General features: G+C 59.1%; 1 protein-coding gene across 11 annotated transcripts in view; it reads left to right on the plus strand.

Annotated features, from left to right (window-relative positions):
- The window catches only part of IQCE (IQ motif containing E), a 40,905-nt gene that overhangs the window by 15,768 nt on the left and 9,651 nt on the right, over window positions 1-15,486 (plus strand). For 7 of the 11 annotated variants that reach the window (XM_043455653.1, XM_043455655.1, XM_043455658.1 and 4 more), the window contains 13 exons: window positions 2,156-2,269; window positions 2,367-2,417; window positions 4,884-4,954; window positions 6,237-6,309; window positions 6,555-6,604; window positions 8,320-8,483; window positions 9,270-9,328; window positions 9,918-10,096; window positions 11,742-11,846; window positions 12,936-13,026; window positions 13,869-14,039; window positions 14,807-14,818; window positions 15,310-15,333. In XM_043455653.1, the coding sequence (XP_043311588.1) occupies window positions 2,156-2,269; window positions 2,367-2,417; window positions 4,884-4,954; window positions 6,237-6,309; window positions 6,555-6,604; window positions 8,320-8,483; window positions 9,270-9,328; window positions 9,918-10,096; window positions 11,742-11,846; window positions 12,936-13,026; window positions 13,869-14,039; window positions 14,807-14,818; window positions 15,310-15,333 (1,164 nt within the window). The remainder of the gene's footprint in view (window positions 1-2,155; window positions 2,270-2,366; window positions 2,418-4,883; window positions 4,955-6,236; window positions 6,310-6,554; window positions 6,605-8,319; window positions 8,484-9,269; window positions 9,329-9,917; window positions 10,097-11,741; window positions 11,847-12,935; window positions 13,027-13,868; window positions 14,040-14,806; window positions 14,819-15,309; window positions 15,334-15,486) is intronic. The other 4 variants (XM_043455654.1, XM_043455656.1, XM_043455659.1 and 1 more) reach the window with 4 other exon arrangements.

Genomic DNA, 15,486 nt, shown 5'->3' on the forward strand with positions numbered 1-15,486 from the left:
CTCTGCGGCTGTCAAGCGGGGAGAGCCCTTGGTAACGCGGGCAGGGGCGGCACCTGAGCCGGGGTGTGTCCCATGGGAAGAGCAGGGGTTGTAGGGGGACACCGAGTTTAAGCCCTGGCCGGGCGCCTGAGCAGCTGGGAGATGCTGGCTCCCGGAGGGCCACCCGCCAGTGGCGAAGGGGCCTGGACAGCCGTCAGCCAGAGAGCTCTGCGTCTCCCCGGGGGACGAGGTCAGCTCAGGGCCTTTTGTGCCCCGAGCCCTGGCGTGAGGATGAGTCTTTGGCTGTCATTGTGATCAGTAACTTCCCGTTTGCGTTTTCCTTTGGCATTCATGGCATTTCACGGGCCTGCTCTCAGTGGCTCTGTCTCTACATGCGCCCCATGAGAGAGGTGATTGCCTTGAGGCTCAGAGAGCTTCGTAGTCTATCCAGGGTTTACCAGTAGAAGAACCAGAATGTTCATGAAGGTCGTCTGCCTCCCGGGGCCGCGGCTCCGTTTGCATAACCCACGCTGCCTCTCCCCGGAGCGCAGACTGCCCCGAGATGAGCGGTGTCCTCGTCCCCTCTACGCCTCGGCCGTCTCTGTGCCCCGCACGGCTCCTGGTGCCGCCCGGAGACTCGTGGGGCCGCTTTCTGTCCATGACACCTGTTCACAGTCTGCCGCCTCCCCCCCCCCACTGCCAGTAAAGCCGGGACCTGTCCGTCACGAGGTCAGGCAGGGTGTTGGCGGCCGGCATGCCCAGAACACACGCAAGCCTGGAAGCCACCTTGTCCGAGGGGCGCCGGGCGAGGGTCCCCGTACACGGCAGCCCTCTTGTGGGAGCTGCAGAGTCCTCACCGGGGGAGGTTACTGAGAGCCCTGAGTCCTCGCGGCGACACTCGGGGGAGCCTTCTTGGGGCCAGAAGCGCTGCTTGGGTTCCTCCTGGGTGGAATCACACTGCCTGATTCCAAGCGCTCAGGCCTCCTCTTCCCTTCCGAGCGGAGGGTTTATCTTCAGCAGTCCGCTGCCCCGGGGGCAGGGGCATGGGGTGGTTTTTCTCTGGCAAGCGAGTCTCAATTTCCTGTTGGAAATGGGGAGGGTCGTAAGTGCAGCTTCATGGGGTGTTGTGAAGGTTCGAGGCAGTAACCCACGAGAGAGCGTCAGCGCAGGGGTCTTAGCTGTGCTGAGCAGGGCGGGTATTCCTGGGAGCAGAATTCCTGTTATCGGGTTTCTCATCTTTCCCAGTGACTGGGCGTTAACTGACTAATTCACGAAATGGGCCCCGAGGGCCAGGCATCTCTCTCGCCGGCTGCAGCCGCTGGCTAGCTTTCCCGGCTGCCCGCAGTGGGCGGACGCCCGACTGTCTCTCCAGCGGCCGGGCCGGGTCTGTTCTGACGCTCAGAGCCCCTTGACAGGACGTCTCCGAGACGACTGGCTAATTCGGGTGCAGGCTGTGCTGGAAGCCGGTCAGCTCCAGTGCTGGCTGACCCCGTAGGCATTTTGGACGAGGCTCACATGCGCTGAGTTAACCTGACACTTTCCCAGCCATGGGGTTCCACAGACCAGGAGAAAGTTTCCTCAAGTGAGGCTGTTAGAAGTCCCCTCCCGTGAGCGTTGCCTCAAAGGGCCACACGTGTCTGGCGTAATAGGAAGGACATCATTTCAAAATACAGGATAGTTGTAAAAAGTGAATAAACTTAGTTTTATGAAAAATTGATAATCTTCCTTCTAAACTCACCGCAGATGGGTGGGAAATCCACCCACAGATAAACGTGTGGGCACCAGCGCTCTGGCCAGCTGAGCCTTAGGTGAGGATGAGTCTTGAGTAGATGTTAGCCTGTAACAGTTTGTGATGTGAAGACCACTCCCACGGCGCCCCCAGAGCTGCCACCGGCCGCGTCATTTGTGGAGCAGCGTTCGTCTGCGGCAGGGGCGCTGTTGGCATTCTAGGGGGCGGGGTTCCTGGTTGCCTGGGTCGCCCTGCACCTAACGGGGTGTCTGCCCCCCAGCCCCAGTAACGTCCACGGTAACGTCCAGACCGTCCTCACCCTCTGCACACACAGCGCCCTGCTCGGGAGCCAGACAGCTTTTAACACTCCTCTCCATCTGCGTGTTTCACCCGGATGTCTGTGCACGGTGTGTGTGTGTGTGTGTGTGTGTTCCTTCTTTCCTTCAGTCGTTAAACATGCAAAAGAGTGATGTGGATCTGATGAGAACGAAGCTCCGGCGCCTCGAAGAGGAAAACAGCAGAAAGGACCGGCAGATTGAGCAGCTTCTGGACGCGTCCCGAGTAAGTGCGGGGCCCCGGACGCGGTGCCAGATGCAGGCATCCCCGGCGGGGGAGGCCCAGCGCACCTTGTCTTCATCTCCCAATCTGCTTACCACAGGGCCCGGATTTTGTTCGGACTCTGGCAGACAAAAGGCCTGATACTGGCTGGGTGAGTATAATCTCCAGCAGCGCAGCTCATCTGTCCGCTGAAATCTTATCTTCAAAACAGCCCTTAGAGACGTGCCTTCTCTCTGAGGCACTCAGAAGTAGTAACAGGCACGCGGAAGGCCTTCCTAAAACCCTCCTCCGTGGAGCGGTGGGGCTTACACGACGACAGCGCGGGGGCTCTTAGTGGGAGCAGGAGGCGGGCTGAGCAAGCTGATTGCAAGGGCAAAAACACACAGCAGAAGGCAGTCACGGCGGGGACTTGCCCCGCCACACCTCAGAGGACACCTCGGGCCCAACCCACGATGCTGATTTAAGAAGGAATCAAAGCAGGAGCAGAGTTAGGGCCTTAAAGCACGTGCAGACCCTTCTTGTTCATTGTGTGACAATACGTAACCCACTGGACAAAACAGAATTATGGAAAATGGAGCCATTACATGATTAATGCTGTGGGAATAAACACACAGTCAGAGAAAGATGAGTCACAGTAAACTTCACATGAGTCAAGGAAGAACGTTTAAAAAAAATCTGAGATGCAATTCACTTCTGAGATTCTTGAACAGAAAATCACAGTCATGATGCAATTAATGGGTTTGATAACATAAACTTAAATTTTATAGTGAAAACCCATACGACTACAATTGAAAATGGATCCGTATAATGGGGGGGGGGGGCATGACTGATCAGTAAAACAGTTTTTATCCAGAAGATGCAAAGAATCTACACCCGTGTCTAAAGAAAGGAAGCATCGTGCAGTGAACAGACGATGCTCCTGGCTGTCTGCCTGGGACAGCGCAGAGGAAATGCTCACATGCATGCCGGCGACTCATCAAACACTGTACAGTTTGCCGGTGTAGAGAATCTCGCTGATCTTTTTGCAGTCGGGACTTCAGTCCCCAGGTTTAAAACCAGGAAACTGGGGTTAAGAGATTTGTCCCAAACTGGGTTCGCGGTGAGCGACCATAGGCTTTGACGGCTGGGGTGGTGTGATCGTGCCGGCCACCGTTTGTGACACCGCACTCACCACTTGTCTAGTGATGCTTGTGGCCGTGACGGGCAGCATGCGGGGTCTTAGTGCCCCAACCAGGGATCGAACCGGTGCCCCCTGCATTGGGAGCACAGAGTCCTAACCACCAGACTGTCAGGGACGTCCTAATGATGCTCTCTTTAGGATTATGTCTTGAGAAAAAAAATCCAGTACAAAAGGCTGTTTGCACACAGATATTTCCAGCTGCCCAGTTTGGGAGGGAGATGGAGGAGGAGCCATTCAAATTAGCATCCCGCTGCTTTGATCCTCAGAATTTCTTTTTTTTTCACTGCACCTTGAGGCCTGTGGGATGTTAGTTCCCTGACCAGAGACTGAACCTGTGTCCCCTGCAGTGGAAGCACCACGTCCTCACCACTGGACCGCCAGATAATTCTGGGGTTTTTTTTTTCCTTTTTTAATTAAAGTTGATTAAAAGTAGAAATTCTAGATCATAGATATGTGCCACTTTCGTTCTGCTGCCCTTTGCCAAATCACCCTTCAAAGTGGCTGTGACTGAACGTTTCTGCTTGAACCGTCTGCCCCCCAGAAACACCTTCCCGCGTGCACGAGGAGGGCTGGCTGGGGTTTCTGTGAAAGCGATAGTGGGTTACGAACTCAGTGTCCATCAGTAGAACAGGTAACTACGCTGTACGTTCATACCTTGGAGGAATAATGCAGATCTGTAGGAACAAGTGGGGTTAGGTCTCCACGACGGTTTGTAAAGTGAGAAGCAGTTTGCAGAATGGTATGCGTGGGGTTACCATTTATGTAAACAACAGCGAAACACCGCCATTGCAGTAGGTGTGCATACGCGTGCGCATGTGCGTAATGAGGTCTGGAGAGTGAGTACGCCTTATGCTGGTGACGATAGTTGACAGGGGTAAGCTCAAAGGGTAAATGTGCCCGTGTATCGGTAGTGTAACTAAAAGTCACCTTAAAACCCAGTTGAAACGTGTTTGACTCTTCAAAAAGAAAGACACGTCCTTTCGGGGACGCAGGGTGTCATCTCCCAAAGCGCCGTGTGAGCAGAGAGCAGGAAGCGCTGAGGCGGAGAGGCCTCCCCAGGACCCCAGTCAAGCTGCCCGGGGGCACATGCTGGGGGTGGGGCTGCCCTGGGCTGCTGGGCTTGGGGCTTCCGTGCCTGGTGCCTGAGGCGGTGCGGTGTCCCGTCCCTCCTCCCGAGGGTGGCACCCTCTGTGGAAGGGAGCACCTGGCCCCCGCCCCCCTGCCCCCCTGCTTGGAGTCTAGAAGAGACGCCGGCGATCGAATGGGGGGTACAGCTCGGCAGGAACGCGCCCTGGCGGGAGGCTGTGCAAACACTCCCAGGGAGTGGGCAGGGCACCCCGCCCCAGGCCGGGCACGGCGGGGTGGGGGAGGCCGTGGCCCCGGAGGCCAGGGTGTGGTCCCCCGTCGGTCAGCTTGACTGTCGTGGTCCCCCGGCAGGTGATCAACGGGCTGAAGCAGAGGGTCCTCAAGCTGGAGCAGCGGTGCAAGGAGAAGGACAACATGATCAAGTACGGGGCCTGGGGGCCGGGGGCCCTGCCCGGGGGGCCAGCTGGGCGCACGCGCACCCGTCCTGCTCCCAGCCCGGCACCCGCGCCTGCTGTCCCGCCCCTCCCGCGCCCACGTCCCGGCCTCGCTTGTCACCAAAGCTTGAGCAGTGGCCTCTTCCAGACGCCACGGAGGAGCAGTGTTCTCCTCCCCTCTCTTCTCGCTCCCGTTTCTTTGAAGACGCGCCTTCTCTCCACCTCCTGTGATCTCGTCTTATCTCCAGTGTTGACTTCATGGACTAGAGACAAGCTCTTACTGCCTGGACACCTCCCCAGGCTGCCTCTCACATCACGCACGGCCCTGTGCTGTTTTCAGAGCAGCTGCAGATTTCTTTCCTGCTCTTTTATCCCAGAGGGGAGGCTTTCCTGGTGTGTGTGAGTTTATTTAAGGAAACCTGAGTTTTCACTTTTTGTTGCCCCGAATATCCTCTTTATACAATAGATCCCGTCTTCCTTTGTTTCTCGCTGGACTCATCAGCTTTAAAAAGACTTTATTATTTGCTGATTTATTCTGTTTCAGAGTCCTAAACTGTATTAGTAACTTTATCTTCATTTCTCTGTAGAGCCTTTTTTCTGGAGTCTGTTAAGTGTTGAGAATGAGGAGAGTTATATGGACAGTACAAGGAGAAAAAAAAAAATGGTTCTCTTTCCTTTAAAAAATAATCATTCCCCCACCTTCCCCAAAGACCACTTGTCCTTTCTAACCCTGAGGCCTTTCTTCACAATTACTCCAGTTTTTAAAGACAGGGTCTTATTAGCAAAGAATATCCCCCAGAGGGAGGCCTTTTACCTCACCCTGGAGGGTGGCTGGTCCAACTGGAAGGGCCTGTGGGTGTGACAGTCCTCTGGTGGGTCTTGTGCAAGCCACCCACCAGCTGAAGGCCCCTCAGACTTCCCCGGTGGCTCAGCTGGTACAGAATCCATCTGCAATGCAGGAGACTCCGGTTCGATCCCTGGGTCGGGAAGATCCACTGGAGAAGGGATCGGCTACCCACTCCAGTATTCTTGGGCTCCTGGGGTGTCTCAGCTGGTAAAGAGTCTGTCTACAAGGTGGGGGACCTGGGCTGGGAGGATCCCCTGGAGAAGGGAAAGGCCCCCTCCAGTACTCTGGCCCGGAGAATCCCATGGTCTGTATAGTCCGTGGGGTCGCAGAGTCGGACAGGACAGAGCGGCTTTCCCTTCCCCTCGTCGGGCACTGCCCAGCAACGATGACACTGCCACATTAACTCTGACCTTGGGTTCTCAGCAAACTGCAGACTGACGTGAAGACCACAAGTCTGGAGGAGATGCGGATCGCCATGGAGACGTACTACGAGGAGGTGCGTGTCCCCCTGCCCGGGCAGGGGCTGGGCTCAGGGCTGGGGGGCGCGGGCAGTGGCCGAGCTGGGCGATGGCCCGGCTGCAGTGTGGGACCCTCCCCTTCTAGTTCGCCTTGACCGGAACACGAATCAGCAACTTAGTGCTAACTTCCCGCCGCCGGGCCGACAGGGAGACTCACTTTTCCAGAGGACAGTCTCCTTGGCGCTCGGTTGGTGTTAACTGCGTTTTAACTTGGTGTTTGCAGATTCACCGTCTCCATGGTCTCCTCGCAAGCTCCGAGACAACAGGGAAGAGGTGCGACCCTCTGTCTGTCTGTGTGTCTGCCTGGGAGCCGGGCTCTGTGCGCTGTCTGCGTGCTCAGCGGCTGGCAGAGTAGGGGCGCTCCTGGGGGGCGCGGACCCCGCCCGGGCCTGGGGCTTCTAGCTGCCGCTCGAGCTGCGAGCGCGCGGTTCCCTCCCCGTGGGTGTCCGGATGCCCCCTCACAGTGCCACCTCTGACCCCTGGCAGCGTGGTCAGTGCTCTGGGCTTCCACTGGTGGTCCTGCCTCACAGCTTCCAGCTTAGAAGCAGAAAACACTTTCTCAAAGCAGATCTTCCTTTTAGGAAGATATTTAGGACCGAGTACAGGTTCGTCTTGCCAAGTATGTTTGCTGGGAGAGACGGGGCGTTTCCTCACCACATACGTCTTCCCCTGTCCTGTCCCCGATGATGTCAGGCTCTCAGCAGGTCAGGGAAGGAGGGGTCCCTTGTCACAGATTCAGTCATGTCACCGGCCTCCGCCGTGAATCACTGACAGTTACTGACCTTCTGGGCTTCCAGGTGGCTCAGTGGTAGAGAACCGCCTGCCAGTGCAGGAGATGTGGGTTCAATCCCTGGGTCGGGAAGATCCCCTGGAGGAGGGCATGGCAACCCACTCCAGTATTCTCACCTGGAGAATCCCTTGGACAGAGGAGCCTGGCGGGCTACAGTCCACCGGGTCGCAAAGAGTCAGACGCGACGGAGCGACTAAACAACAGCCACAACAGTGAAGCCTTCACAATGTGCGGGCTCGGTCTTCCCTTTTCCGTCCCCCAGTAGCTTAAAGGGAGGCAGGAGAGGGGGCCAGAGGACTTACAGGCATTATGTTCTGTAACGTGCCCTCGGGTCTGAACTGGCGAGTGACGGCCCGCCACCCCTGGGGAAGCACGGGCTCCATCCCGACACCTCTGGTCAGCTTTCCCATCAGCCGGCCAGCACACAGCCCGCCTCCCCGTGTTTCTGTCTAAAGGCGCCTCACCTAGTGCCTGCTCCTAGCTCACGAGCCCTGAGCCCTCAACCCACCTCGGCTCGAGCCTGAGGGACCCCTGACACACGGGGTCCCTCCCGGAGCTGCGTCTCAGCTCCTCCCGACAACAGACTCCGCTGCGGGGGGCTGGGGAAAGTGGTGAAGTCGGCCCCGAAACGTGGAAGAGCTTGTGGTCCACCCCGCTGAGAGCAGACGCCGGCTGCGCCTGTCCCGCCGCCGGGAGTGGGCGAGATGCAGAGCCTCCCCCTTTCCATCCTGGGTGGCCACGGGGGACCACAAGACACCACAGGCGTTGGCCCGGGGCTCACAGAGACAATTTAGTGAGCAGACGACTTCGCAAACGAGGAGTCTGTAACCACCCGGCATCGACCGTGCTTTGGACTTTGCGGAGGAGGAGGCGCGATCGGAACAGCTGTCCAAGGACAGGCCTGACGAGCAGGAGGGACGGGGACCCTCCACGGCCCTTCTGGGGACGCTGCTCCGTCTGTCGCTGACGGTTGGACGCGGTCCTGTGTTACACGGGCGTGCCCGTGAGAAGAGTGGACGTCTGTCCGGGGTGACAGTCCGCCGGCCTGGGGTTCGCAGTCAGCCTTCGCCGCGAACTGTGCACATCGTGCCCAGGACACCCTAAGCGCCCAGGCCGCCGAGCGCCTGCCCCTCACTCGGGATGTGTGTTAGGCCAGCTCAGGACCCAAGCCTTACCCGCTGGGTCTGGTTGCTCCTAGGCCTCCGGTGGAGAAGAAAGTGGGCCTTAAAAGGCAGAAGAAAATGGGCAGTGCCCTGCTGAGCTTGTCCCGGAGCGTCCAGGAGCTCATGGAGGAGAACCAGAGCCTGAAGGAAGACCTGGACCGCGTGCTCAGCAACTCCCCCACCACCTCCAAGATCACAGGTGCCTGCCGGGCCCCGGGGGCGGGGCACACGGGAGGCGGCCCGGGTGCGGGGTGGAGGCCGTGGGAGAGGCTGGGCCCGTCCTGGGAGAGGACCCCCCGCTCCTGTGCTGAGTAGAGGCCACGCAGGAAAGGGGGCCGCGAGGACAGCAGTCCACAGGGTCCTCTTGGGGCTGCTGGGGGCCTGGCCCGGGGGCCCCGCGGTGGCGTGAGGTGGCCGCGTTCCACGTGCGCGTGAGGACTGGCTGCAGCCTGTGCAGGCCGAGGGGGGTCAGGGTCATGGCCTTGGTCTGAGCAGGACAGAGGGGCACACGGGGGGAGGCTGCAGCTGTGGTCGAGGGCCCAGTGGGGGTCAGGCACATGGGTGAGTCAGGGCGGGGCCCCGGAGGGAGAATCGAACCCGGGACTTACCAGGTCAGGGGACAGATGCCCAGCCCGCCAGCAGGGGCAGGGGGAGCGGAGCCTCTGGGTGGGTAGTGGGCACCGAGCGCCCGAAGAGCCGGGTGGAGGGGCCCCGGAGGACGAGGGCCCAGGTGGGCTTAGGATCGGCCGTGGGCCCGCTGGTGAGCCGGAGCAGGGCCGTCCCGGCGGGTGGGGGAGTCAGGAGAGGTTGCGCAGGGGAGCTGAAAGGATCAGCCGTCACCGCGGAGCCGCGCGGGCACCAGGGGTCCCGGACTAGGGTGCCCCCTGGAGGGGAGCTGTCTGGCCGTGCCCCAGCCAGGAGGTCCCAGCCGAAGGGGCCCGTCCAACAGCTGTGGAGGTGTGTCCCTCAAATCCCGTTGTCCCAGCAGGCTACGCGGACTGGAGCAAGCCCCGGCTGGTCCGGCGGATCGCAGAGCTGGAGAAAGTGAGTGGTGGGCCCCTACCTGCCCGGCTCTGCCTGTACGAGGGGGCAGCTCCCAGGAAGCGGGCGGAAGGAGCCTCGCTCCCGGGACATAGCGGGGGACGTCTGGGCATGTCTGTGCCCAGGGACGGCCGCGCACGGGACGAGCTGGCCAGAGGAGACTCTTAGGGTCTAGATGAGGCGCCTGTGTCACAGACAGTAAGGCATGGTCACACAGCACGCTGCAGCAGTTCCCAGGCAATAGCCTGGGACAGAACCTTGCAGACATCCCGGGGACAGCGGTTGAGTGAGCGCAGGGAGGGGCAGACGGGGCTCACCTTCTCCAGCTGCTACAGCGCCCGCCCCGAGCCGGCTGGGTCTGCTCGCTTCCCACTCCGGAGGGGGAGAGGGACGGGGTGGGGGGGCCACCCCCTGCCGTCGCCCCCAGGACTCCGGAGCTGCCCTGTCCCCAGGCAGCGTCCCAGGCTTCTCGGGTCACATGCAGAGCTTTTCCCACCCCCTCGCTGGGAGGAGGTTCTCTCTGGCCGTTGTCTCTTTTCTAGGAAAGTAAAAATCAGAAATAACATCTAACAGATGCCTGTGTCACCTCCAGAAACTCAGTTCGATGGAAAGCGCCAAGCCCCAGGCTTCAGAGGGGGTGAGGTCGGCCTCCCTGACCCCCTCGGCGTCCAGCCCCACGGTGCACCTGCAGGAGAGCGAGCGTCTGCGTGGAGCGGTGCAGAGCCTGACGGGCGAGCGGGCCGCCCTGCACAGCCAGCTGCAGGAGAGAGAGTAGGTGGCCCGCTCCCGGGGGGGGGGTGCCGCACCTCCTGGGGGACGTGGGGGGCCGGGGGGGGCCGCGCCCCTGACACGTGCAGTCGCTGCAGCGGAGCTGCTCCTGGGTCTGGGGAGGCTCAGCGCGTAGCGGCCGTCACACAGGCCTTTGTACGTGGTTATTAAACTTCTGACGGTTTACCCATGAGGCGAGGACAGCTTCGGTGGTACAAGGAGACACTCACTGGCCTATTATATCATCAAACACGTGGGCAGTGCCATTGAAATTTTACACAAAATTCCGGAGGGCTTTCCAAATTCTTTCTTAGAGAAGAACTTACTTTGATTGGTCTGTGTAAAATGTCGACCCTCCGTCAGAGCTCATACACAGGGGTTTAAAGATTCCGTGCTCTGTTCATGACATCTAATCCATGCATCAGAAAAGACCCTGGTGCTGAGGATTCCGGAGTTGTCAGAGCAACTGTGAGCGTGTGGATGGTGGAGCCTCGAGGTCAGGCTTATTTCCTCTTTGCTCTCTCGCGTCTGGGTCTGTAACCCACGGAAGACACGCCTGTCTCCTCCTGTTCCCCTGTGGCTTCTCCGGCTGCAGTTCTGAGGTGCTGTTTCTCAGGCCCTGCTGCTCAGAGCACGGCGGCCGGGGAGCCAGCGTCACACAGGGCCGCTTAAAGGTGGGGACCCTTGGGCCCCGCCCAGATCTCCTGAACCCGGCTTTGTCTACTGAGACCCGCCCCACACCCAATTCATGTGCACGTTTAGGTCTTCGGTTCACAGCAGAAGGCAAATCATTTCACCTGCAGCGGAAGTCTAACAGTGCATCCATGCGCTAGGTTCTTTATAAACATTAGGAGCCATTTTGCTTGTGGCTCAGCTGGTAAAGAATCCTCCTGCAATGCAGGAGATCTGGGTTCGATCCCTGGGTTGGGAAGATCCCCTGGAGAAGGGAACAGCTACCCACTCCAGTACTCTGGCCTGGAGAATTCTATGGACCTTATAGTCCACGGGGTCGCAAAGAGTCCGGCACGACTGAGCAACTTTCACTTTCTTTTGCACAGTGAAGAGCATCTCTGATGATCTCAGCCATCGCATGACATGATAGTAGCTTCTACTCACTGGGCCCTTACGATGTGACCCATGCGTGTATCTCATCCGTGTGAGGTCACCACCTCAGTGAGCAGTGGAATATTTTGAAGCCACGTTCTTGGCCACGTGTCACCTGTGGGGCACGTGAGAGCTTGGGGGGAAATGCCGGGGGACCCCCGTCCCTGGCTCAGGCTGCACCTCCGTCGAGTCCACTGCCAGTCCCGGGAGCCCTCGTCTCAGTGCAGGTTGGTCACCGAACAGTGTGACCGCTGGTTGAGGCCTGTCCCCGGGTCGGTGATGCCCGCCCGCGAGAGCAGGGCTTGCGCCTCGTCCGGCCGCCCTGCTCCCGACCGCCGCTGGCACAGGCGGGTGCTGGCTAAAGCGCTGAGCGGAGGTGGCCCGGGCTGCTCCTCACACGGAAGGGCCTGTCTGCATCCTCGTCTCCGCAGAAGTGAGGAGGCTGGACCCGCTGGTTTTCCTGAGCGCTCCCCCTGCTCCGATGACCCCGTCTCTGTGAACCTCTGTTTCGATGACGCTGAGATGTCTCTGGTTCCTCGTTCAGTTTGGAGGTGAAGCAGCTGCTGCAGACGAAGGCTGAGCTGGAGCAGGAGCTGGAAAGCGTGAAGGAGGGAGAGAGGGAGAGAAGAGAGAGAGAGAAGGTGTTGAGGTGAGCGGGCGAGGGTCAGGAAGCCACGGGTGCCAGGCCGTCCCCGCCTGCCCCCGAGGCACGCCCCCGCTCCGCCCCACTGCCCCCGGCCCAGAGCGGCTCTCGGGACGCTGCAGCCTGGTCACACGGCTCTCCTGCCGTCTTTCATGGCCTTGCTGCTGCCTCCAGGGAGAGGCCCCTCACGGTCAGGCCGGTGTTGGCTCTTGGGCATCATGACCCCCCTCCTCCAGCACATCCTCCTGGGCAGCCTCAGAACATGCCCGGATTCCACACCCTGGTCAGGATAAGACTCAGGAGACAAAAAGTGGAAACAAGGCAACTGTCCATCAGATTGAAACACTGAAGTACATCCTTAGAGAGGAATGAGGCCCGACCCCGGCTGTAACATGGGCCAGCCTGAAAAACGTCATGCCCGCGAAAGAGGCAGGCGGAGTTGCTTTCAGACAGACTGATTCGGAAATACCCAGAGTGGGCAGATTCTTCGAGAAGACAGTGGATGCTGGTTGCTGGGGGGTCGGATTGGGGGGTGGGGGAGTAGCAGGCAGGTTAAAGGGCTCCTTTCTAGGGGCCAGAAATGTCCTGGAATTAGTCAGTGATGACGTTTGCACATCGTGACTGAAAATCCACTTAACTGCGCACTTTAAAGAAGTGAGTTTATCTCAGTAACAGAGGCCCCCAAACGTAGATTAGAAATCCAAGCAGAAATGTTTGGTGCTCAGAATAATTAGTAAGACGCAGATTACTGAAAGGAACAAAAAAATATTATTTTCAGAATAAACGTGACTAGATTTTGTCAGAAGCCTAGAATTGAATCAGAGTGGGCGGGTGCGTGGTGAAGAACTGTGTTTACCTTACCTTTGAGATCTGTGGCCAGGATGTGAGTTGTGTCTCCCTCTGTTCACGCTGTTTATCACCTGGTCGTCGGTCACCTCAGCCCCTCCCGTGTGCAGCCGTGGGGCCCGGGGATCTCCCGCGTGGTCCCCAGGGCATCGGGTGCTGGCCGGGCGCCCACGTGGATCGGTGCGCCCCCCGCCGTCACACGCAGACGCTGTCACGGCAGGCACGAGGTCCTCTCCCTTCTCTCCTTAGAGAGGAGCTTCAAGCGCTGACCAGGAAGTTTCGGGAACTGGAAGGAAGTAAGAAGGAAGAGGAAGATGAGGCCGTGGCGGTGGCGCCCGAGGTAAGGCCGCCTGTGTTTTCACCTCCTGCCCGGCACGGGGAGCGGCGGGACCCTGAGCTGACACGCCGGGGTTCCACTTGTTCCCACACCCGCGGTTTCTCCCGAAGCCAGCGGTGACAATCCAGTCTTACCATCACTGCTGGTTTCTGTGAATGGTGCGCATTGAGTCCTGGGCTTCTGGACTAACCGACGGTCAGTTCATCCCACCACTTACTGTATCGTCTCTCCCCACGGACTTCTCCACTGAGAAGCCCGTGTTTGCACAGAGCCTGTGGTCTTCCCGTGAGAAAGTCTAAATGTTTTTTCTGTTTACGGAGAGGTGTCCCTGTAGATGATAAATGTGGACCCTAAAATAGTAGAAATAAGTGCGATTTTTATGATCATGATAGTAGTTCTTGATTCTTTCCACCTTAAGAACCAAGCTAGGGATCTTGCCTTTTATCTCAAAAGTCCGACCTACGTAATCTAGTACTACCCTAGAAGGAAGACTGTAAAAGGACCCCCCAAGAGGCAGATGCGCTGAGCCTGGACAGGGCGTTCGGTCGCCCGGGTGATACCACGGGACCAGCCGCCTCCCGTCCTCACGGGAGACGCTCCCACCGGTTTACAGGGCTCACGTAGGCCGGGTTCACCTTGTACACTAGTGGAGATGTGGTTTCTGCAGACTTTCTGTCATCTGGCCCGCTGAGCAGCGTGGACACAGTTTCCCCTCTAAATTAGAGAGTCTGGTCTGACAAGCGTCTCCGGTGTTCTCATAGCCTGCCGCCGCCCACCCGATGGGCATCTTCTCTGCCCACCCCGCCCCCCCAGAGCTCATCCTTCTCACCTTGAATTTCCTGCAGACCCGGGAAGAGCCCCAGCCTCCCAGCCCCACTGCCAGCCCCTCCCAGCCGGACGCTGAGCCGGACAAGAGCCAGGGGGGCTCCTCCCGGCCCCCCTCCACCTGCCCAGAGGGGAGGAGAGACGCGGCCGCCAGGGTCCTGCAGCGCAGGTGGAGGGGCTGCCAGCACCAGGTGAGCGGCCGGGCCCCTGCTCCACCTGCTCGCGCCGACACCTCCTGGGTCCCTGCCTGGGTCCGTCCGCTGGCGGGAGGCCGAGTGTAGGCGTGGAGGGGCGGGAGGGAGGCGTGCCTGGAGGCACGTGGGGGCTGGGGGGGCAGCGGCAGGTCTGGAGGCTCTGTCACCCCCTGGAGGACTCGCGCAGTGGCGGGCTGGGTCCCTGGGTCCCAGGGACCCTGGCTCCAGGCACATCCTCTCCCCCAGGTGTGTTCCTGACCTTCCCCGGGGCTCCTGGGACTGCATCTTGTTAGGGGCAGGGAGAGGCTGCTCTGGAGGGGAGGAGGCGGCCGGGCCAAGGGGCCGTGGGCCCGCGCTGGTGCCCATGAGCGGGGGCAGCCCGGACTGCGGACCGGAGCCCTGGGGGGCGGCTTCTCCTCAGCCCCCACGAGGCCCGCAGAGAGGGCAGGGGCTCTCTTGACGGTGGAGCGCCCTACAGGAGCCCCCCAGTTTATGAAACGCGGCTCAGCCCCCATTCCCCCAGCCAGACAAGCAAAACCAGAGTTCTCCTCTTGCCTGAACATTATAAACTCTTAGCTCCAGAAAGTGGCCAGTGGAGGCTTATCGTCATTTCTTCCCAACTGTTATTATGGAAGTGTAAAGACACAGCAAGTTGAAAGAAGTCAGTGTATTCAGTGATGTACTGCTTCTTGCCCGCCACCTCAATTCAACAAGAGTTAACATTTAGTCATAATTATTTTCCACACATGCTGTTTTTTTCCTAGAGTCATTTGCAAGTAAGTTTTAGACGTTATGAGGCTTCCGTGTGTATCTTCTCTGAATAAGGACATGCTGCAAACCACAGGACCATGGCCGCACCTGAGACATTTGCCCCCGAGATTCTGAAGACTGCTGAGGCTCGGAAACCAGGGACCCAGAGCCTGCATGGGTTAGGGTTAGCGTGTCCTCCAGAGAGGGCAGCCTGTGCTAGGGCGGCTCTAACTGCGGGGGCTCCCTCGTCCAGAGCCTCAGAGAGCCCCATCACAGCAGGTCCCCGTGAGTCACTTCATGGCAGACGCCCCCACCAGGCCGCGTTTTCCGCAGTGATTTGCCATCCTGACCACGGCCGCCCACTTTGCCCTTGCTGTTGCAGGCGTGTCTGGCTCCCAGGGAGTCAGGGAGGCCGGCACCTTGGTGGGGATGGGGGAAGGGTGGGGTCAAGAAACAGACACGGCACTGTGAAAAAATTCACCCTCATGTTAACTCATCACTTTTCTCTCTATTTCAGAAAGAAAGGGCTCTTCTGGATGAAGTAAGCAAGTTTTATTTCACCAATTTCCAAAACATATGTTTTTACTTTGGTTCCACTGCCTATGGGGTATGGGGGAGGGGGGTCCCCGTCTTCATGAAATCAGGCCAGACCCCAACACCAAGTTGAAACACTTGAGTGCTGTTAGCATCCAAT

Source organism: Cervus canadensis, chromosome 32, assembly GCF_019320065.1.
Source record: "Cervus canadensis isolate Bull #8, Minnesota chromosome 32, ASM1932006v1, whole genome shotgun sequence".
In the NCBI taxonomy this organism is placed as follows: domain Eukaryota; kingdom Metazoa; phylum Chordata; class Mammalia; order Artiodactyla; family Cervidae; genus Cervus; species Cervus canadensis.